Source organism: Drosophila navojoa, chromosome X, assembly GCF_054131105.1.
Source record: "Drosophila navojoa isolate 15081-1374.11 chromosome X, UAZ_NAV_1.0, whole genome shotgun sequence".
Lineage (NCBI taxonomy): Eukaryota > Metazoa > Arthropoda > Insecta > Diptera > Drosophilidae > Drosophila > Drosophila navojoa.
Genome location: NC_142895.1, coordinates 17,278,630 through 17,301,661, shown reverse-complemented (window position 1 = coordinate 17,301,661; position 23,032 = coordinate 17,278,630). Strand labels below are relative to the sequence as shown.

General features: G+C 42.6%; 2 protein-coding genes across 3 annotated transcripts in view; one reads left to right on the top strand and one right to left on the bottom strand.

The window, feature by feature from the left end:
• The first annotated feature begins 3,159 nt into the window (after positions 1–3,159).
• On the top strand, positions 3,160–5,220 carry LOC115564410 (uncharacterized). The gene is made up of 3 exons (XM_030388692.2): positions 3,160–3,299; positions 3,370–3,991; positions 4,444–5,220. Exons 1-3 carry the CDS (start codon positions 3,160–3,162, stop codon positions 4,828–4,830), a joined length of 1,149 nt encoding a protein of 382 aa, XP_030244552.1. The 3' UTR covers positions 4,831–5,220.
• A 5,621-nt stretch (positions 5,221–10,841) lies between these two features.
• Positions 10,842–23,032, bottom strand: part of LOC149090658 (uncharacterized) — a 50,227-nt gene continuing 38,036 nt past the window's right edge. The window contains exons 2-9 of one of the 2 annotated variants that reach the window (XM_089264517.1): positions 21,720–21,845; positions 13,297–14,347; positions 12,895–13,233; positions 12,632–12,781; positions 12,125–12,517; positions 11,906–12,070; positions 11,666–11,839; positions 10,842–11,046 (exon numbers count right to left, since the gene is read on the bottom strand). In XM_089264517.1, the coding sequence (XP_089120643.1) occupies positions 11,036–11,046; positions 11,666–11,839; positions 11,906–12,070; positions 12,125–12,517; positions 12,632–12,781; positions 12,895–13,233; positions 13,297–14,272 (2,208 nt within the window). In that variant the 5' untranslated portion in view covers positions 14,273–14,347; positions 21,720–21,845 and the 3' untranslated portion in view covers positions 10,842–11,035. Of the gene's footprint in view, positions 11,047–11,665; positions 12,071–12,124; positions 12,518–12,631; positions 12,782–12,894; positions 13,234–13,296; positions 14,348–21,719; positions 21,846–23,032 lie in introns of both variants that reach the window. The other variant, XM_089264516.1, reaches the window with a different exon arrangement.

Here is a 23,032-nt window from a genome sequence, read left to right as displayed (position 1 = left end):
AGCATGCACTGCTAATTGCCACATAAATAACCAGTCGAATCACCAGCCAGTACCATCCGAAATCTGAGGGTTGTCCAGCGCCCACTCTTAGGCAAAAGAGACGCGGCGAAATTCGAAAGCAAAGCAAAGAACATAATTTATCGAGCATAGATTATCGATAAGCAAGCAAACATATGATTAAGGACAGTAAAACAAACAACAAAGACAGAGGGCAGAAGGAGAAGGAGAATGAGAAGAAAAGAGAAAAGAAGAGAAGAGTGGATTAGAGAAGAGTATAGGAGAGCAGAAAGAGTGGAGAAGAATAGAGTAGAGTAGAGTAGGCTAGGGTAGAGTAGAGTAGAGTACAGAAGAGTATCGTTCAGGAGAGTAGACGAGAACAGAAAAGAGTGAAGGAAAGTAGAGAAAAAAAGAGAGAAGAGTAGAGTAGAGTAGCGCAGAGAAGAGAAGAGTGGAGTAGAGTAGGATAGGGTAGAGTACAGAAGAGTAGACGAGAACAGAAGATAGTGAAAGAAAGTAGAGAACAAAGGAGGAGAGTAGAGTAGATTAGAGTAGCGCAGAGAAGAGAAGAGTAGAGTAGGATAGGGTAGAGTACAGAAGAGTAGACGGGCACAGAAGACAGTGCTGGAGAGTAGAGAAGAAAAGAGGAGAGTAGAGTAGACTAAAGCCACATAGAGTAGAGAAAAGGAGAGAAGAAAAGAAAAGAGAATGGCAATAGCAGAAGCTTAGCTAAAATCGACGTTAGGCTGCCTCTGTTAGGGGCTGAACTAGACTTACGCAATACAGCGAATGGAAAGAATATGAGCACAATATACGATAAGGTCTATAGTTGTTGTGCTTAGTTTCCTGTGCATGTGTCTATGTGGGTGTGTGTCTGTGTGGTGCAGAGCAGCGCATTAAGTTCAATTTCAGCTACTAGATCAGAATTTATGACATTGACGAAACGATAAAAATGTCGACAGTAGCCGGGCATACACATAAATGTGCATTACGGAAGTGAAACAGAGAGAGTAAGCGAGACGGAGATGGGAATGGGGAAGGAGATGGAGATGAAGATGTAGCCGGAACTGGAACTCGCAAATAGCAGAGGTGGAGAAGGTGGAAGTGGGCTGAGTTAAAGGCGGGAGCAGAGCAATATAACTGACCAGGCGGCATGAAAATGAAATGCGACGCTCAAACTCACGTCAGCGAAAGCGAAAGCGAAAGCCTAAAACTATTAATTTCATCGTAGCCGAGAAGCACGAAAGAACGGTTGGGCACGTGTGGGAGCAAGCGAGAGGGAAGGCAAGGCTGGCCCGTGGCGGGCTGGACTGTCTGTCCGCCCTTTGGGCAGGGAGAAATCTATATTTACGATTATTGAAGTTTATGACGAAACGTTTTCGTATCATTTTGCGTCGCCTCATAAATGTTAAACGAGAGACTGACAGCGGTCTCACGGCTGGACCATCTACAATCACATAGGGTTGAGAATTTCATAAATGCTTTTGCACGCAAGCTGCTAATAATGCCAGACGGACGGACGGACGGACGGACGGAGTAACGTACGGATGGACAGGCAGCCTGACAGACAAACTGGACCGGACAGATACATACATCGTATTTGTGAGTGGTATGTACGTGGTACACACATACATGCACATATGTATGTATGTGTAAATATATGTCGTAGCACAGGTGCCTGGCCAGGGCTTTGGTTACGGATTTGGGTTCGGTTTCAGTTTCGGTTTCGGTTTTGGTTTTGGCTTCTTCTTATATATATATATATGTATATGTATATATTTCTTTTTTCTGCTCGGGGGTTGGTCTATGCTGTATGGCCGCAAAAGTGCAATACGCTCGTAAAACCAATGGCCAAATAGCCAAACGAGAAATGTCTAAGTAAAAATGTTGTGTAATTACGTTGCGTTACGCACAGATAGAGATACAGATGGTAATGAAAATAGAGTGGGGAAAATGGTCAAGCGGTCGGGGTCTACAGCTGGAGCTGGACTTTATGATAGTCGACAACATCCATCCCACCCGCCCCCTGCCACCACTGGCAACACCACTACCCATCCCTCTGCCCCATACAAAAAAGGCAAAAATCGTAGTACGACTCGACCACTGTCGGTTGGAAAAATCATAATTAGGCTTCGGTTTGCCCCCCACACACATGTGTGTGTTTGCGTGGGTGTGTGTGTGCCTTTTATTGTTTTAATGAGCAGGCCAGTGCAATATTTGGCCAGGGTTGGGTATGCTCTAACTGGCAACTTGTTTCCGAAATAGTTATAGCCAGGCAGCCTCTATGCTTCATATCAATTGATCTAAGGCCCTTTCCTGCTCTAGAGGAGCGCCATTGAAAATGGGAAAATCAGGGTATAATGGTTCTGTTGAAATGCATGTAACAGGCAGAAGGAGACGTGGCAGACAAAGAATATACATATATTCCTGATCAGGGCGACCAGCTGAGCCGATTTGGCCCTGCCCGTCTGTCCGTATGTTCGAACGCGTCGATCTCAGAAGATATAAAAGCTAGATAGCTCCAAATTTTTTGTAATGTCCGTATATACAGCGCGGATATGGAGCTTTTAACTAAAAATCGATAGATCATCCCGTTATATTTTTACCGATAAAAAACCTTATTGAAAACCAGTTATAAAGGTATATCGCCTACACCTTTAAAGCTAGAGTCTACAAGATTCAAATATATATTAAGATGCATTTTATACTATTTCGATTTTAGATAAACAATTTCTTATATCTACGATATTCGTAAGACATCGTGGATGACTACTACTACTATGGCTACATAAGAGTTTTATTGGAAACCGATTTTATATAATTCCAAAATGATATTAATAATATGCTCAAATCTAATGTCAATTTATTCACAATCATGTATGTTTTTCTCTTTTGTCAGTTCAACTTCAATCTCAGTTAACGTCAACGGAGTTTAGCTAAAAGCTCTCTTCAGTTCATTTCGTTACTTTCGAGTATCTTTGCACGCGCCAAGAGTACCACTTTTGAAGCGTCTTTAAACGTGAGCTCATTGCCTTTAGCGGACGTTTCATATTAATTCATATCAAGCCAAGAGACCTGCTCTTTGAGGGTAAGTATTGCATATTTGATTGAACTGAATCAATTAACTTTTATATGCATGCACTCAGTATCATCAATCTAAACATGTCTGACTCGAAGTCTGGAAAGATCGCTGCCGAGGACGTAGCTCGTGCAGTTCATGTTAATCATCGCCCCGGGCTTATGAACTTGGGAAATACTTGCTACATAAATAGCGCCCTACAAGCATTGTCGATGACGCCCGAGTAAGTCCTGCACTTTGCACCGTCTTTGCTTTCGCTTCAGCCTTCACCCAAATTCCGTCCTGAATCACAGCTTTTGCCGTAACCTATTGCTCTCCGAGTGTCCGGCTCCAATTGTTGTCCACTTGCAACGCTTGATTGCAATGATGCATTATTCGCATTACAACAACGTTATGCCCTCATCGGTGCTGCTCTTCAGGAACAATCCGATGTTCCCAGCTGGCGAGCAACAGGACTGTTCGGAGTATTTGGCTCACTTGCTCAATTCGTTGAACGACGGCGAGAGAACCGAGGGATTTGTGCCTGCATTGGACGATCAAGTTCATAACTTTACCATCGCAGACAAGTCATTCTCTGGACAGCTGACAAATATTTATAAATGCCTTGTTTGCTCGCATGAGAGCCGCATTCAGAATAGGTTCCGCGAGCTGCAGCTCGCCTTTCCTGACTGCGGTGGAAATCGTAAGGAATCTTTCACTGTGCAGAGTCTGATCGAGTACAACAGCGCGTCCGACATTCTCGATGGCGATGATAAATATGCGTGCCCATCGTGTGCCACCTATTGCATGGGTGAGCATCAGACGGTGATCACACAGGGGCCACGCAACCTCATTATCACTCTCAAGCGCTTCGGCTACGACAAGGCAACCCATCAACATACTAAGCTTATGAACAAGGTCTACCCAAATAACACGGTGAGTTGAATGCCCAACAAGAAATATCGTATATATGTCTTTCACTCTATTGATAAATTGGAGATCCCTCTCCAGATAGCGATAGAGAGATGGTTGAGAGAAGTTGGAAAATAGCTGAGCGGAGGGTGGAGATTCCGGGGACGAAAAAGTAAATAGCAATGTGCAGTTGAAGTAGAAGGGGGCAAGAAATGAAGGAGAGGAAGAATGCAAGTGCAGACGGGAAAGTGGGGATAGGGGCACAGATGCGAAGAGAAATGTGAATATGAATGTATAGTAGTAGTAGATAGCAGCAGGAATGATAGAATCATATGTACAAAATTAGAAAAAAGAAAATAGAAATCAGAGATAATAATAGCCTGGCAGAAGCCCCTCAGTCCAAGAAATCTCTTTAAAAATATGTCATATTCAATAATCTAACTAACTCCCTTCCCACCTGTCTTTTTTTTTTGCAGATTACACTGACACAATACAATAGCACAATGCATGAAGTCACTATCTTGGTTTATCGCCTTTATGCTATTGTAATACACGACGGTGGCACGATAAACTCGGGTCATTACTATGCACTGGCGCGGGATGCGGAGCTTCGATGGGTCAGGTTCAGCGACGACGTGGTCTCTTTCATGAAGTGCCCGGAAATTCGTCAGCTAAGGACCAGGGACACCGCGCATATGCTGTTCTATGCTTTGAGCGCAGTAAAGGGCACGGCCTCGCCAGAGGATAAGGAAAATGCGATGCCACTATCGCCGGAGGAACCGCTTGTCCTTGAAGAACTTCCGGCTGGACTGCTCGACTTCGTGAAGCCATATTTGGGAGGTCAACCGCCAAGCCAGTCTTAGAGCGAAGTAAAGGGCACGGCCTCGCCAGAGGATAAGGAAAATGCGGTGCCACTATCGCCGGTGGAACCGCTTGTCCTTGAAGAACTTCCGGCTGGACTGCTCGATTTCGTGAAGCCATATTTGGGAGGTCAACCGCCAAGCCAGTCATAGTAATGAACCCAACGAAGATAGTCGACTAATGATTGCTTATATATGTATATACGAATATACATATGTATATTTGTATGTATATATATATATGTGAACACACACTTACACATACACACTTGTAAATACACATTTATACACGCATACACACTTGTAAATACACATTTATACACACATACACACTTGTAAATACACACTTACACATACACATACACACTTGTAAATACACACTTAAACACTTGTAAATACACACACACACAAGTGTGTTATTTGGAAGTAGACCTAATCTTTTGTACATAGAACCAATAAAAATGTACATAAATTTTGTTGATATAATAATAGTTTCATTTGGTATCGGTAGAGCTTTCTTTCCACATTCTCTGTTAGCAGGACTATTAAGAGCCAGTCCACCCCGTCGCACAGTCGCACAAATGTGGACAAGAGTAACAAGCCAGATAACATTTAAACGAAATCGCTTTAAAATCAATTAACCGTAAAATCACTCGGCTATTTGCAACAACAATCGGGCCGCGAGTCCTGCCGGACCTTTGTGGCCCACGGACATCGATGCGACGCGGCGGCCAAACAATCAAATGTGGTGGCAATAACATTAGCCGCCCCCACGCCCCCCACGCCCCTCCGCTCGTCCAGCAGCCGAAAAACGTGGCATGCGTTTGCATATGTGTCCGTCTGCATGCAGACGGGCAAACAATCTGCCAGACCAAACATGAGCACTCCCCTCTCCCCCTTCCCTTGATACGCATTCGCCATGGGATCCATGGCCGAACTCGCCCTCCCCGCCCACAATCGTAGGCGGCTGCAGTGAACGTGCTGCCAGGTATTAACCTCCATTTAATGTTTAACAAAGCCGCGTTACATGTGCATGGGGCGCAAGAGCAGGAGCTGGAGCAGGAGCAGGAGCTGGAAAAAAAAAGAGTGAAATATAAAACACAACGACAAGGCTGTGATGCCACGCCCACTCTCTCTTAACAGGCAGTCGCCAAACATTTCGATTAACATACGCAAACACACACACACACTAACACAGCTGACCAGCAGCTGGGGGGGAGGCAAAGAAAAAACAACAACATAACGTGCACGGCCAGCAAATTGAATTGCCGGCAAACAAGGCCGAGTCCTGCAGGAAGCTGAGCATTAAAAAAATACAAAAAAATCACAATCGGAGTCGCAATGGCGAAGCGACGATGGCATACGAGCATCCGCCTCTCACATCGCCATCAGAATCGTTTTAAACAAAACGGACTAATTAAGCGCACGTTGTAGTCCACGACCGGAACAGCTCCACGGCTGACTCGACTCGACTCACCTGTCGCTGCAAAATGACTTGTCGGAACTAGCAAACTTAATCAGCGACTAAAGGGCGGCGCTAAAGCAAAAAGATGAACTCCCAGCTGGACGCCCTGCTGTGTGCTTAGCGCTGAAATGTTTGGGAAATTTATAGGAAATTTTGACAGGTGAATTCTGATCACAATAAGAGCCATTTCTTGTGCCATAAACAATAAGAGTAAAAGGCGCACTCCTTAAGGAAATTAACAAAGGCTGAAGGCGGAACCATCTAGAGAACTAAGAGCGGAAAATTATTGACTATTAATAAAGTAATACAAGTAAAACTTGTATAAAATTTTGCTACTTTTCTCTCTTCTCTTGAGAGTTTTTTTTAGTGAGAATTTATTTCACCTAAGCGATTTGCAGATTTCATTCAAAATTTGCTCTGGATTAACTAAGGTAATTAAGTATAAAATATTTATGAATATATATATATATATATATATATATATATATATATATATATATATATATATATATATATATATATATATATATATATATATATATATATATATATATATATATGTATATAGATATATGTAGACCTGCCTACGTCTTTATATACATATTTATTTCAATTGAGCTGTTGTTGCGCTCCATTCACAGACTCTTTATGAATAGAGCGAAAAGCAAGCAGTAGACATTCGGAATGGTTCGGGTAGTTAAGGCGCTTTGATGTATATGTGTCAGTTGTCCACTCACGCACACACACACACACACACATACACACATCTATATAGAAACATTTTTGGTGTATCGCCGCGTAAATCCGTCTTTGAATAATGATGCCGTTGATAGCTGGGATTATAGCCCAGGCGCAAGCAACGAAATCATCTCTCAGCTACGCCCTCTCGCTCTCTCACACACATGTGTGTGTGTGTGTGCAGCCAGCCTGGCCATTTATTTATTATGCCACAATATTCAATGACCCTTAATGGCATTTCGTAATAAAAATATTGGATTAGTTTGTTAGTTTTGGTCGCGCTCGGGCATATCAACCACCGTCGAGGGGCCCATCGTAGCGCTCAGCCACCCACTGGACACTTTATCAACTGGCCCGGCATTACGTATTCCATTAAACGCCTAATGAGCCCATTGTGCGGCGTGTCTGGGGTCATCAGGGGCCAGTCTCGGCTAGCCTTCGGAGGGGCGTGGCTGGCGCCCAGGTACTTAGACTTAGTTAGTGATCAAAGCGGCAATGCGTGCATATGCATGTATGTATATGCCACGCCCCCAAAACAGCAATGACTACAATCAATTTTTGTGGATGGTAAAGACGGAAAAAACAAATACGAAATTTTATGTAAATAAATAATATTGGTATATCAAATGAATGATATTTATAAACAGAAGAAATCGAGTCGGCTGAGAGTGGAATTTGGATGAATTTGAGATTACAAATTGAATATTTTTATTTTATAGTGGCATATAGCAAGCAGGTCAGGAACAGTTTGAGGTGGAGAGCCATAGGTAGTGATGATAGCTATTTGAGAACCATTATTATTCGATACTATCGATATTTTTCACAACCATCGAAAGTCCACAAAAAAAGCTTTGCAGTAATGAAAGAGAAGAAGAAGAGAAACAATACGAATAAAAAAGAGAATCCGCTTAAAAATACTTAAAATTCAATCCATAATTGAAATCGAATAAAAAGCTTATCCCTGACAGTTCGGCAAGGCTTTGAGCACATTTGATGTATAAATGAAATTCAAATCAATCTCTTTTCAGCTGACTTTGAATATAAACAAAATTCTGCTTAATTGCCGACTCGATGTGGTTAAAGTAGAGCTCGCATATGCTGGGGCCCAGTGAGGCTGGCAAAAACCTAGAGATTGTAATACGCTTAGCTCCGGCTACTCTCATATGCATGTAGCATATTAAAATACCAAAACAGCAAATGCCCCGGCACGTAATCGGCATCGGAATCGGAGTTTGGAGCTGGAACCAGGAGCCGGCGCACGGCGTACGGCGTACGGTAGCCGGATAACCGAATGGCCGGGTAGCTCAGGACCCTTCGACTTGCATGCATGTGACATAATAAATATTAATGACAACTGACCGACAGCCTTGCCATAGATGATCCTAGCCCAGTGGGTGGGCCGAGGGAAGGAGGCGGACGAGTAGAGTGGAGTGGAGTGGAGTGGAGTGGACGTAGGTTAGGTAGGTGGCCGGTGGGTTGACGTTGACACACATTCGACATGTGACAGATAAATTATGGCAATTGGATGAATGCCGCCACACCTCTTCAAACGGGCCCCAGGCCAACATCATGCAATTTTGCTTTGGCTATGAGATCATTTTTCATTTTCATTTCCTCTCACTCACACACACACACACTCTCTCTCTCTCTCTCTCTCTATAGTCTGGTTTTTGTTTGTTTTTCTTGGTGCGGAGAAGGTTGTGACATATGTGCGTTCACGACTAATGGCAGTCAAGTTTACCATAACCAAAGGACATCAGCCAGCACACACACGCACACACACATGCAGGCGCTCTGTTGCGGGCCATCCTTAATAGTTTTCAGTTCGCAAATGATACGGTTAGCGGACTAATGACTGAATGCCACCAGGCTGAAATAAATTACAATAATCATTTATTGTTCAATAAGCCCAAAATGAAGGCATGCAGAAGTGGGTGTAGCCACGACTCTCCATCGGTGTGGGTGGGTGTCTGTCCAAAGTTCAGGCATGCATACAAATGTGTAATAAAAATAATGACAGCATCTTTGGCAGCCAGCTTAGAGATCAGTTTATCACATTCATCAAGCGAATGAAGAAAACCCAAACTTGGGCAGCTGCTTAATCGATAGATTCAGTTTTGGCCAGCGAACGCACATTGAAGTAAAAGAATGGTTAAAGTCATAGATGAATATATATTTAATATTATAATATTTCAAGTATATAGTATTTATTATATAGTTTGAGTATATTTTCAAACATTTAAGCTGGCATTTATAGAAGAGAGTAAGTCCAAAGCCTTTCTCAAATTGTTAGAATAGAGCCAGACCCAGGCTAGGACAAAAAAATACTTGAAAACTCAAGGAACTAGGAATCAGATATTAATAAAAATATATATCAGCCATCTCCAGAACTCCTTTCTTCGTGTCCGTCTCTCCACTCCTCTCTGTCGTCATCCTAAAACAAGCTACATATATTAATAAAGATAGCGCTGATTTCCTCTCTTTACATATACTCAATATATTATTTTTCTAGCTAATAAGCAGCACTATAGAACAAATTCCAGAGATAAGGAAGAAAAAGAAAAAAAAGAGGAAAAAAGCCATAGACCAAGAGAGCCTTGGTGGCGCTAACCATAGCTGTTTGCCTTAAAGCTGGCCACAATATTTACCGTTGTAATAGCAGAATACGGTTACCAATAATGAAAAGCAATACAAAAGCTGCCGAGGATTATTTACAAGCGAGGAGCTTAAAGCGAAAACCAATTCAAAAGACCGAAAGAAACCAAACAAACAATAGCAACAACAGCCAAACAACCAACGGCCTGGCCCCGCCCGGCCTCCGGCCTCCGTCGTCTGCCACCCAACCACCCAACCACCCAGCCAAATGGTGGTCGCTGTGCGAGGGGTCTAAGTAATACGCGTGCATAAAAGAATCAAAAATCTAGATTTTGATTTGAGATATACTACTATGGACTATAGAGACAGACGGGCAGCTTGTTAAGTTTGGCTGCCAGGCTGGAGCGGGAGCGGGAGCGGGAGCTACAACTGGGGTCTGGATACTCTGGGGTCACGACCAAGTCCTGCTCGTCCTGTGGGGATGTGTATCAGTAGCAACAACAGCTGTAGCAGCGGCGCGGGCCATAAGTCAAGTGGCGCTTAATGCTTGTGGAGCGGCGCGCGTTTTGGCCGCGACTAAAATCGCTCGGCGACTGCGACTGCGACTGCGAGACCTCAGACTTTTCGGTTCTCTTCGGCGGTTTTTTTTTATTTCTTATGGATTCCACTTCAATGAATTGAAAAATTGCCTTGAACAAATTTGATGCTGCTTTGCATTTTGTTGTCTCCTGTTGTTGTTGTTGTTGTGTTTTTTTTTATTCGCTCTCTCTTGTTTCATTCAATGCGGAGGGTTTCCCTGGGCTCTGGGGTAATTTTTGTGGGATGGGCCAGCGCAGCCCCAACAACAACTGTTTTTCAAACATGACATTTGACATTTGATAATGTCATTTGCCGCGTAATTGTTTTTTGATTTGATGCCCCGTTTTGCCATTTGCCATTTCAATGTTATCATTTGCTGTTGTTGTTGTTGTTGTTGTTTTTTTTCTGTTTATCTGCCACTTTGGTATTTCCGTGAAGCAGGCAAAGGGAATTGGCGATGTCCCCAAAATCCCCCTCCCGCCATATAATACAAATTGATTTGACTAGACTGAAGATGCCAAATGACGACCATTGTTTCGTGTTTATTTAAAGAGATTTTCGGTTTACTGATAGACCCCTCTTCCCTAGAAATATCATCTGAAAATCCGTCTATATGCAAATATGATTCGAAACGAAATTGGATGCTCTACTTCATTTATTTAAGCATTTATATATGGGATAAGGTACATACGCATGTTAACATTCAAAATTTAATTCTGTTCCATATATGAAACTAATTGAATAAAACTAAATAATCCACTTCAGTGTGGCCAGATACAAAGTTATAAAGTTGCATGACAAAATAAAGGCGGTTATTTTACGCTCGTTTTTTTAACGATTGCCTGCAAGAGAAGAGAAGAAAGGAAATGTATTAAAATCATATAAGAGAGATCAAGCCGGTAGTGCCGGATTAGCAGATACCCTACAATTGGGCGCTGGGCTTTTATAGAAACTACTTGATTTATACAGAATGTGATTCATGTTTTATCTATATGGGTTTATTTGCGAGAAACCCAAGTGTTCACTATTTGAAATAGCCTTTAGAAGTATCCTAAGTTCAATATGTGCTGTGCACATGAACTACCCCGCAAATCTCTTGCCTTAAAGATCTTTCAGTAATGCTTAAAATATATAATTGAGCTATTGATTGTCATCGATGCTAAGTACTCGAATTGGATTATCGAAAGTAGTTTTTATGGTGTACGAAATTGCTGCGTATATACGGACGAACAGACAGGCGGAAAAACATGGGATATGCCACGCCTTCTCCTGCTTTTTAACTAGACTTTCATGATATTGTCATAAGTTAAATTCTTATCATCAAGCAATTCATATACATATATAATTATATATGAATCGGTTATATAAGCTGCATCTCTGTATATGCATATTCTTAGCTCAACGCAAGCTGGATCTTGAATGGATTCCATATATGTAGCCTAAATGTATTCACGTTCATACCTGGCGATGAGGCTGTATATTCTTGGCCGCAAAAATTGATGGCAGTGAGCTCAACATCGTTCTCATCGTCTTTGCTGTGAGTGGACACGTTAGTCGGCTCGTTGATTGGAGTGTAAAGAGTGGGATTGTGGAATATGTTGGGCGGCGGCGATGGCGGCTCTGTGGCAATCGGACCTAAAACGAAGTTGAGATGTGATACGGGAGTTATAGCTGAAAAGCCGTTACGGCAGCGCCACTCACGACGTATGCCCTCTACGCGATTCACGCGGCTCACGACACCAAAGGGAGGCGCTGCATTCAAATCGTTGCCACTGTTAGGCAGCTTAGACAACGTCGCATTAGTCCCCTTGATTTCGAAGGTATTACCAAACGGTGTTCGATTGATGGTAAACCCAATGATGCGATCTACAATTGGAGTTTGCATAATTAAGAGTTTGTAAATAATTTATCGATGCCTACCTGGCAAATTCTCCAACTGGTTGAAGGAATCGAGTGGCTGAGTCAGAAAAGCTTGCACATCGAGTGGCGATGGCGACAAGGAGGAGCGCACGGATTCCGGCTGATGCACCGGAATGCTCATGGCCATCGATAGCGCACGAGCCTGAGCCGAGGTGCTGGGCATCATATTGATGAAGTGGTTGCTGGGCAGTCCAGTGGACAGCCCAGTGGTCGGTCCAGTGGGCAGCAGTGTGAAGGTTTTCTGGTCGGGCGAGCACGCACGTGTCTCCAGCTGGGCCTTGGGTGGGGCCAGGTCAGCTTTATACCAGCTGCGCATCGGCGGCTTGACCTGCTGGGCGTTGTTTTCCCCGTCGACGTCCAGCAAGCCCAGAGCGGCGGCCATCGCATCGATATCTGGAAACGGGGAAACGGAAAAATCAAGAAGGGAGAACATTAGCCAAGTCACTTTCCGCACTAGGCGCACTCGGCATGGGCTATCCGCATTCATCTGCTCATCGGTTTACTAACCTTCCTTGACAGTGCTTTCCAGCGTGCTCTTGTAGAGGTACACGTCTTCGCGTATGCGATTCGCACGAAACTTTTCAATATATTGCATTCCAAACTCACAGTCCAAGTCGATTTCCACATCCATTTGTTCAGACTCGCGCACCGGTTTTTCTGTAAGAAAATGTTTATAGACAGGTGTACGTATATGTTGATTGTCAATCGAGCCGAGCCGAACCGATCCGTCTCAACTGAATGCTCTCGATAGTTTATGTGATCTCACTTACTGCGCGGACGCTTGGGGGGCTTTGGCTCGTAAGGAGATTTGGCAGCTTTCTCAATGGGACGGTAATTTTGCTTGGGCACGGCGCCCGTGTTCTTGTTCACAACTGGTGCAGGCTTCTTTTCGTCTTGTTTTTCGTCCTTTTCCTTTTCGTCTTCCTTTTTGTAGTCCTTCTCTTTTTCGTTTCCAATTTCGTTCTTCTGTTCCGGCTCGTTATCCAGCTCGACAATGGTCAGTTGATCCGACGGAGCTGAGCATATGGGCATCGGCGGAGCTCCAGTCTCGGCCAGACTTATGCAGCGCTGCAGCTGCAGCACGAGATTGTCCACTAGCGTGAAAATAACTGTGGAACCAAAACAAACATTTTTATGTACTCCAACAGTGGCTGCACTTGAGCTCGACTTACAGAGGGCGCGACGCTCGCGGGTCTTGGCCATGCGCTTCGGATAGGGAAAGGGTGCATCGTAGCCGAGCCCATTGCGCTTGGGCGGTGTGCACTGAGCAACCCTGGTATCCTCAGAACTACGGCTGTTGCGGCGTGTCGAACGCTGCACTACGTTGCAGATGCAACGTGGCGGAGGCAATGGGGGCACCAAGTCCGAATCGTTAGGTTGTGCATCCTGCTGTTGCTCGTTCGACTCGTTAACGGCCAACTGCTCGAACTCAACAGCCGCATTCGGCTCAGGCTTCAACTTCGACTCCGGTTCCATGTCCGACTTCAGTTCCGACTCGGTCTCCGATTCCGACTCAGGATGTAGCACAAGCTTCGACTCTGAATCCAGTTCAGACTCTGTCTCCGAATCCGTTTGTACCTTTGGCTCCGGTTCCACATTCATCTTGGACTCCTCCTCCGGTTCTGGATCCATTTTTAGCTTCGATTCCTCCTCCGGTTCCGGATACACTTCTAGCTTCGACTCCTCCTCCGGTTCTGGATCCATTTCTAGCTTCGACTCCTGCTCAAGTTCCACTTCCAGCTTTGACTCCACCTTCGGCTCTTCTTCCTCTTCCAACTTCGACTCTGGCTCCGGCTTTGGCTTTGGCTCCGGTTCCGACTCTGCCTCCGGCTTCGACTCTGTCTCCGACTCCAACGACGGCTTCATCGGCGGCTCTGCCTCCGGCTTCGGCTCCTGCTCAACTTCAACGACAGTTTCATATGCCTCCAACATTTCTGACTCCGGGGTTTCTTCCCTTGCTGGTGGGGCCTCAAGTAGTGCGCGTTGGATTTCCAAGTGACGTTCTAGACGCTCCTGTTGCTGTGCCACGATATTCAGCAATAGCTGCTGCTCCTCAAGCAGTTCGTAGAGGTCCTGCTCTAGGTGATGGATGCAATACTGGTCGGTAGTAGGATCTTCAGGTGAGCTGGGTCGGTCCGATTGGGGCATTTCACTGGGACAGAAGCGTGAATCCTATGGAGCCGAGTCTCAGTCTTAGGCGTTGCTACCCCTAGAATAGATGAGCTGGGCACGCCCAAATGTCAAAAGAGGTGGGTTACCTATTGGTTATTGGCTATTGGCTATCAGCTATCGATACGCTATGGCATTTCGAGCAGGCGCAGTAGCCGCAGCGCTGCTGTCGGAGCCAGAACGGGATGCCAGACACACACGCACACATACAGACACACATAGAAAAAAAACGAGGACAAGCAAAAAAGAGCCGATGAGAGAAGCGTCATGGAGAGGGAGAGGGAGAGAGAGAGAGAGAGAGAACGAGAATGAGAGAATGCAAAGCGTAGCATGAAATTGGCAGCCGTTTGGCTTGATGAGGAGCTCGCACAGAGCAGGAGTGGGCCGCAGTCAACAAGGGCTTTCACTTCCGGCTGCTGCTGCCACCCGAAATGCACAACGTTAGCCGTAAATTGCGCTACATTTTTATATAGTTTTCGCCCGGAGGCAGCCAGACGGTGTCAATTTTGGACAACAATCGCAGGGCAAGGCAATGGAAGGGCCACAGATGACCAGTAACAAAAATATAACTGGAGGAACGAAACGAATGTAGATGCCGAATTCATGGCCCCAGAACCTAACTAGAACTGATTGAGAGGGCAGTGCTAGCTGAGCAGATACCCTACTATAAAGAATGATTGGACTGTCGATTGAAATTATGTTTGAGCTTCGTATGTAATTGAGGCCGAAAAAATCCTACATATATGAATATTTAAGACAATATCTCATAAAAAGAATCTTTTATATATAAGTATTTATATAAAATCAAACTTAACATTGCAAATATAGATTATTAATTTCTTTTGTCTATTCCTTAGAGTTCTTGAAATCAACTCAAGCAGAGAGTCTATAACTTCTTGATATGTATTAGAGATATACAAAATAAGAGTATTACTATACCTTTACTTATATATCACTAAATGACAAAGGTCTGAAAACTCATCTACGGAATCACTATGGCTTTGACGAATAAATAGGCGAATAAATAGTTAAATAAAATAATGCAAAATATTAGATATATTTTAAATTAAAATCGGAAATGGTAATATATTTCTATGTGTGTATCTCCTGTATCTGCATGAATGTATCTATAATCGTATCTATATAGCTCGAGTGTTAAAAGTATATTCTACCATGCCTGTTAATATCGAAAAAAAAAAAAACACACACACACAGGTGAATCGTCAGGTTCCTTTAAATTGCAACTCCAACTGCATTCGGTTTGGGTTAAGAGCTATTCGCGTGCTCACTCACCCCTGGCCGACCCGACTAATAACTAACGCCACCTCTTGTCGCTGCCGCCGCCTCCTGCCCCGCCCAGCCGCAGCTGGCAGCAAAGCAGCCCTGGGCTCCTATCAAACCCTACAAAGTTAGTTTACGGCCAAAGTTCAGTGGGGAAAAAAAATCCAGCATAAAACTCATAAAAAATTGCAAGAAAAAAAAATGAAAGAAAAGTGAACGAGAGGAGTAAAAAAATTGGCCAAAAGCTAGTCACAAAAAAGTCACAACGTGTGAGAATCGTGAAAATGCTGTAAAACAAAAATATATATGTATATATACATACATATATATGTATATATATATATATATGTATATTTTTGTGTGTGTCTGTATGAGTGTGCATAAAAAACTGAATGCAGACGAAAAAAAATTGGTTTGTAACGCAATTCTTTTCTCCTCCTCCCAATTTTCTGCCATTTTTTTTTTTTCGTGATTCGCTTTTCATTTGGCGTTGGCAGCCATTAGAGCAAAAATCAGCAGCATCAGCGGGCGCCAGTGGGTGGGGCTGGGCGCCCGAATTGCAGTGTTGGTTAAAGGTTAGTTATTGTTGTTGTACTTGTTGTTGTTGTAGTTGTTGTTGTTGCTGCAGTTGTTGCCACACATGTGGAAATTGTGCGCGTTTTGCAGTTTTTTAATTGACCAACAAATTTATTTGATTCGTTAGCGAGCGACGCGGCGCTTTCTTTCCTCTTAGCGCTTTTTATATGATATACACACATGTATATATATATATATATATATAGAGAGAGAGAGAGAGAGTGGGGGGAGCATCATATAGCAACTGGCATTAAATTGTATTCACCTAAGCTTAAAGTCAGCCAAAGTCTGTTTAGCTAAATCTCTGTTGTCTCTCCACATCTGCCTCTGGCCCACTCCCACTCAGCTAGCCAATTGAAATTCAAAGCCAACAAGGCACGCTGTGGGCGTGGGCGGCGTGGCTGGGGCTTGTTGTCTTGCTGTTGCTTCTAAGGATTACATATTGGTAAACAACCGATTACAACAACGGCAATAACAACAGGGACAACTTATTGTGCTGCAAATTTGTTTGCCCAACGGTCGTCGCCTCTTCCCGCCGGGCACATTTTTAGGGCGGCTTTGCGGGTGGGTGTGGCTGTTTGATTTGATTGTTGACTTTATTGGTCAAGCGGTCCTTTAGTGTTGTTGCTGTTGTTTGTTGTTGCTTGTTGTTTGCTGTTTGCTGTTGTTGTTCTTTGTGCCTAGGCCGGGGCTTCGGCTTGAGCTTGGGCTTGTGCTTGTATTGTTTTAACGATATTTAATCTATGATTAGAATCGTTTTTGGTCAGTAAAATCAATTAAACGCTACACTTGACTTAATTTATTGTCGCGCTCGATGAGCATAAAAGACAAGTAGCCGCCAGTCAAGTGCTGGGCGTATACTCTGTAAGTGAGCGACAGATGGGGTATATACAAATGTATGTGTACTCCCTTTTCATATCGATTGATAATGATAAGCCCATATATATTGGTGCATTGCTCTTCGATCGAGGCACATGTATGCCTTTCCACTGAGCTGTGTATACCCTGTAAATATCCCTATACTCACTTCTATTCACAAACACCCCAATCTATAGCTATGCCTCTTATCTAAGCTCCTCTTATGAGGGATCCACCCGTATTATAGGGTATTTACCCAGCCATCAGTCAGCTCTTTCGCCTTGGGATTTTCGTATTTGTTAAGAGGTCGTCTAGCAAGTGAATACCAAAAATGCGATGCAAAATGATATCATATGAACTGAAATGGTCATAAAATCAAATTGGCCTCTCGCTCCAGTCCAGTCCATTCCATTCCAGTCCAGTCCAGTCCAGTCGAATGCCAATAAAAATACGACAACAAATCTGAACACACTCAAAGCGCTTTGTCGGTGTCCGTTCGCTGGCTTGTTTTCTGGTCTCGGCTATCTTTATAGCTCGATCTCGTTCGCCGACCGATGTCGATGACGATGACCGGCGACGCTGAAGATAATTGTTTAGCTTGGCCAGCGGGCGGCGAACGGACCGACATACAATATATTGCAAAAACCAAAAAAAAATACAAATAAATAAATAAATAAAAAACAAAGCTCAAGCTAAGGCAAAGCATAATTAAATGGAATAAAATAATAAAGTATTTAAAGCTTTGGCATTAGATGATCTTGGCTTCGAATTCGCATGAGGAATTTGTGTAAGAAAAAAGAGAAGCCAAATATGAATTCTCTTGATTTCAGATTAAAGTTTTAGATATATTTGCTTGCAGTATATATATTTTTTAAATTATCAAAAGATAAAAGAAAGCAAATATAGAAAATAATATCATATAGAGTCAAACAAAAATCTAAAACAAATTTTAAAAGTTATTCAAAAAATATTATAAAATTTGCTACTAATTTAAATATATTGTACATATCTTTATACAGCCCAGTAAGATCTATATACATATAGAGAGAACAGCATATGAGAGCTTTATCCTTCCTGCTTCCTGCTGTTGGCTACTCAAAGCATTTGGACAAATCCAATTCGAATGGCTCTTACGAGGCTACAATATGCAAATGACCCGAGCTAGACGTACACTGCGAGAAAAAATAAGGTGAGCTACAAGGGTTGGCATTAAGTATTCTGTTTAATGATGCAATTGGAATTTGATGACTCGGAAAACTGACTGCGACTGCTGCTGCTGCTGCTACTCCTGCTGTTGCTGCTGCTACTCCTGCTGATGGAACGCAATCAATGCGTTGTCACTTTTGGGCTAACAGGACTTCGAATCTGGAAGCTGGAGCCAGAGAGTCCGCTGTCCGCTGTCTACTGTCTGCTGTCCGCCGTGCTTTATCCGCAGTGTCAACAGCAGCAGCGGGCCCAGGTAAATTGCAACCAATAATAATGAATAATTGAAAATCCAATCAAACACCAAATGAAAACGGAGGCCGTGCTGCCATCGCCATTGCCATTGCCATTGCCATATTCATATCCCATATCGCCCACAACAAACGCCCGATTGCCCCACCGCCACGCCCCAGCCACCCATCAATTCGCGCACCACCCCGTTAGCCACATTTGGCAGCGGCTGGTGTTGATTTTGCCGGCTTTATCGAAGGACATTAGCAAACGGTCGTTGGATTCGGTGAAAATGCAATCAAAAGTGTGGGCCAACAGACAAGCAAAACAACAACAACAGCAACAGCAACAGGAATAACAACAACAACAGCAACAACAACGGCAAACCAAAGCGACCTGCATAGATGACACCCCAGGGACATGGCCAAAGTCAATGAATGGTAATAGGTGTCGACATGGCGTTAGGGCGTGGCGGCCATACTCATACCAACACACACACACACACTCACACACACACATGTGTGTGTGTTTTGGTGTTGTTCTTGCTGATTGCCACTTTCGGCCATGGATCGAATATGCTCCGGCCGGCAGGCAAGCAGTTAGCACAGCGATTCAGGACTCACAGCCAGGCTCTCTGCCTCGCATTCGAGTTGAGCTTCAGGTATTCGGGCAACATGCATTAATTGCCAACTAAATTGACTTTGACTGCTCGCCTTGGCCCTGACTGCTGCATTGATTCCATTTCCATTTGAGGCGCTTCCCTCGATTCGTGCGTGTTTGGCCAAACCACTTTACAAATTAATTGTGCTCGGCCCCATGACTAGATTGAATAGTTGATGTCAATTGGAGTTGCAAATGTAATAGTTATTAGCTAGAAATCTATGAGATGACAATATGACGCATTAGAGGAACTGAGCAAATGAATTTGTGTCTTTTTATAGGCAGCAAAAGTTTTTTTCTTTTTTCACATGAACAGACTCAAAATTTATATTATTATGCCTGAAGGCCTTTGTCGCTCTGGCTTAACAAATTGTTATTTAGAATTAATTCTTGATAACAATAAATAAAAAAATAAATAAATTTATATTATTATTTGTTTATATATTCACTGATATTTTGATAATGAACTCCGTTAAAGTTGATTACTGAACTAGCTGGGTGATCACTGAACTAGTTCGAATCTCTCTCTCTCTCTCTGACATTTCATTTGCGTATGAACTGAACTTTCTATGGATTAATATGAACGGCTGCTGACTAAATTATTAAGAGAAATACATAGCTAGTATATGAAATATATGAGTAAACTGGAAACATGTGAAGAGAATCGAGAAAAGTACCCAAGCAATTATAGTGTATTACTGATCATAATAGTATAACATTTCAAATTATATATCAAATTTGTATATATTTTAGGTTTTAAAACTTGCCTGATATGAATGCTATAAAATAAATTTTTGCTATAGACTCAATTATATTAATTTCGGATTACAGTAGAAACTGGTTATATCGTCGCTCAAGGGACCGAAAGACGCTATAAGCATATAAGTTTACTCATAAAAGTTTGTCTTAGGACCAGAATTTTCGTCGCAATAGCCGAATAGACGCTATAGGCGGAGTCGTTATAGCCGGATTCTACTGTACTTTCATGAAAGTGGCAAAATTATTAATGATTTGAGTGGACAGGAAGTTATACGAAAAATATTATTTCGAAATCAATAGAGAAACTGAATGAAAGCCAGCATATACATGTAAATTATGAACCATGAATAATAAACCTCTTTTTAACTTAATTAAAAACATGGAAGACAAACGAAAAAAGCCTCAGCTTATCATCTGGCTTAGGATTATGTGTGCTGACTGAATGGGATATCTGCCACGCCTGCTGCTGTCTGTTATATTTTTACGAAATCATTGGGAGACTTCTCCCATGGTTAATATCGCTTGCTATAGACGGAACTACGTGCAAGATTATTAATCTCCAGCAGGTCTTCAGGCAAATAGAGAGCTGGCTTTATAGCCTCGTTTCTCTATTATTTAATGAGTATATTACTTTATCAAAATCAGCTTGTTTAATCTAAGGAATATAAATAAACTACTTGTACTCTAATTGAGGCCTTTAAAGTAGATTTCCAATCTATATATGAACACAAAGAACTGAAATAAGAAAACATTCTAAATAAAATGCCTGCAACATATTATAAAACAATTTCATTTAAATTCCGTCCAATGCATTCCAGGCGAATGTGTAAGTGGGAACTGTGAATTGCGAATTGGCGCGCGTTTTGCTTTTTGTTTGTGCAGCGCAAATAAGTTAAATATTTTTATTGGGCTACGTTGGGCAAACAAACAAATGTTGCGTATTGGAAATGCCACAAGGCGATCTGTTGCCACAATGCCAGCGCTAGCTCAGTGCTCTCGCCCACTCTCTTTCTCTCTCTCTCTCTCTCTCTCTCTCTCTCTCTCTCTCTCTCACACACGTTTGGCTGCAACCCTCCGTCGCATCGAAGCCGCAAACGCATTGCAAATTGTCGCTTGCGGCATTGGCAAGACAAAAGTTTATGTTTGCCTTTTTGCAACACTGATATGGCAAATACACAAACACACACAAACACACAGGCACACACATGCACACACTCACTCGTGTCTATATTAAATTTTGATATAATTACACGCAAATATGCCGCTAACGTTGAAATTGACTGGAATCTGAATTGTGTGCCTGCCTCTGTGTTAGTGTGTGTGTGTGTGCGTGTGTGTGTGTGCGTGTGTGTGTGTGCGTGTGTGTGTCTGTCGAATGTTGTTCAATTAACGTGGCGCAGTGTTTTTGTTTTTGTTGTCTGTTAGTGTATCGAGACCCCTCCACAACGTACAGGGAAGGAAATGGGACCGCAAGCGTTTTGCCCGCTGCCAAAATGTTGGACTGCAATTCGTGCGAGTGGCGCGAAAGGCGGCGGCACAGCGCAACAGCGCAACAGCGCCACAGCCAACACATGTTGCACAAATATAAACATAAATCAATTAACAATTCCCGACAACGACGACGAACGCCCGCTGCCCTCTGCTGGCTCTGGCTGTGCACTTTTTGGCCTCTCGCCTGCGGCCCTCGATGCCAACCAAAATCGACAATTTGCGACAGCTGCCGCCGCGTTGTCTGTGTAAATTGCGAGTTGCCTACTTTTAGGCGAGCGTTGAAATGCCAAAGCCGACAGCGTGAGAGTGGATGATGATGATGGTGATGATGATGGTTTGCTTGTGTGTGTGCGTGTGTGTGTCTTACCTCGTCACAAAATTGCAAATCAAATGAAAAGCTTGCGTCTCACACCTCTTTCGTTCCTGCAGCTGCTTAAGGGCGCGATTGGGATCTCTGAAGTCGGCTGTTTCTGTTGTTGTTGTTTCCAAGAAGCTATAAAATATAAATTAATAGACAATATATATTATAAATATTTTTTAAATTTAAAAGTGGATTTAAAGATATTTTTTATTGATTCATAATTGTATATAGTTTTGAAATATTTTTATCTATTTGGTAAAGCTAGACATGGAGCTAAAGTTTAGCCTCTCTTTAATTTAAGCAACATATACTTAACAAAAGAAACATGCATATGTTTAGTTATCTAATTAATTAAAAATCTATTGAGTATTTTTTTGTTTTTATATTATATTATTTTTGATGTTGTTGCGCAAATACCTATGTCAATAATTATAAATAAATATCTTAACAGAAAAGGCCCAGCTCTTAGTCTCAACCTTTAAAATACACAAAAAATATCTGTAGTTGTAAAAAAGAGTGAAGTTGAAAGCAATTCAATTATTTAAAATTAACATTATTCTTAAAAAATTATTTTATTATTAATAACTAATATTTATTTAATTTAAAATATTTAGTTTTTTCTCTCTGCTATAATTATTTTTGACTTAAGTCTCCATGTGGCGTTAATAAAAGCTGATCGAATCCTGACTGAAACCAATATCATCGAGCTAAACGAGCCGAGAACTCGAAAGGGATATTACGAACGATATTGCCGACTCAACAATTAAACAAGCTAGCAATAGTATCAAATATAAATTCATAATATATAACTTAATTCATAATAGATCTTCTGAATGTCCATCCATAACAAGAAGCTACAAAAAGGGAGGCAAATCCAACAGCAGCAGCAGCAGCAGAGGCTGGTAACATTATCTGGCCAAGAGTTTTCCATTTAAAAGTTCAGTTTTTGTTAATAGAATTTGATGTTTGGCTACGCTTGTTTTTCTGTTAAACAGCAAAAGAGTTCCAAAAAAAAAAGAAGCAGAAGGAAAAAAAAGCAGAAAAGTAGAGTGAAAAACAGTTTTGGCTGCTTGTCAATTATTCAGCTGAATGGCTTTTCAAGGGGCGGGGGGCTACGCATATTTTATGTGGTCTGATTCACATAAAGTCAATGGCGGTCCATTGCCATTATACACAAAAAGAGAGAGTGAGAGGGGGAGGGGGAAGGGGGGAGGGAATACACACATGCACATATAGAGAGGGAGACAGTTGGGCGATAGAGCACACATGCCCATAATGGCACGGCCCGTAAAAGAGTCGAGCCAAACCGAACCGAACCG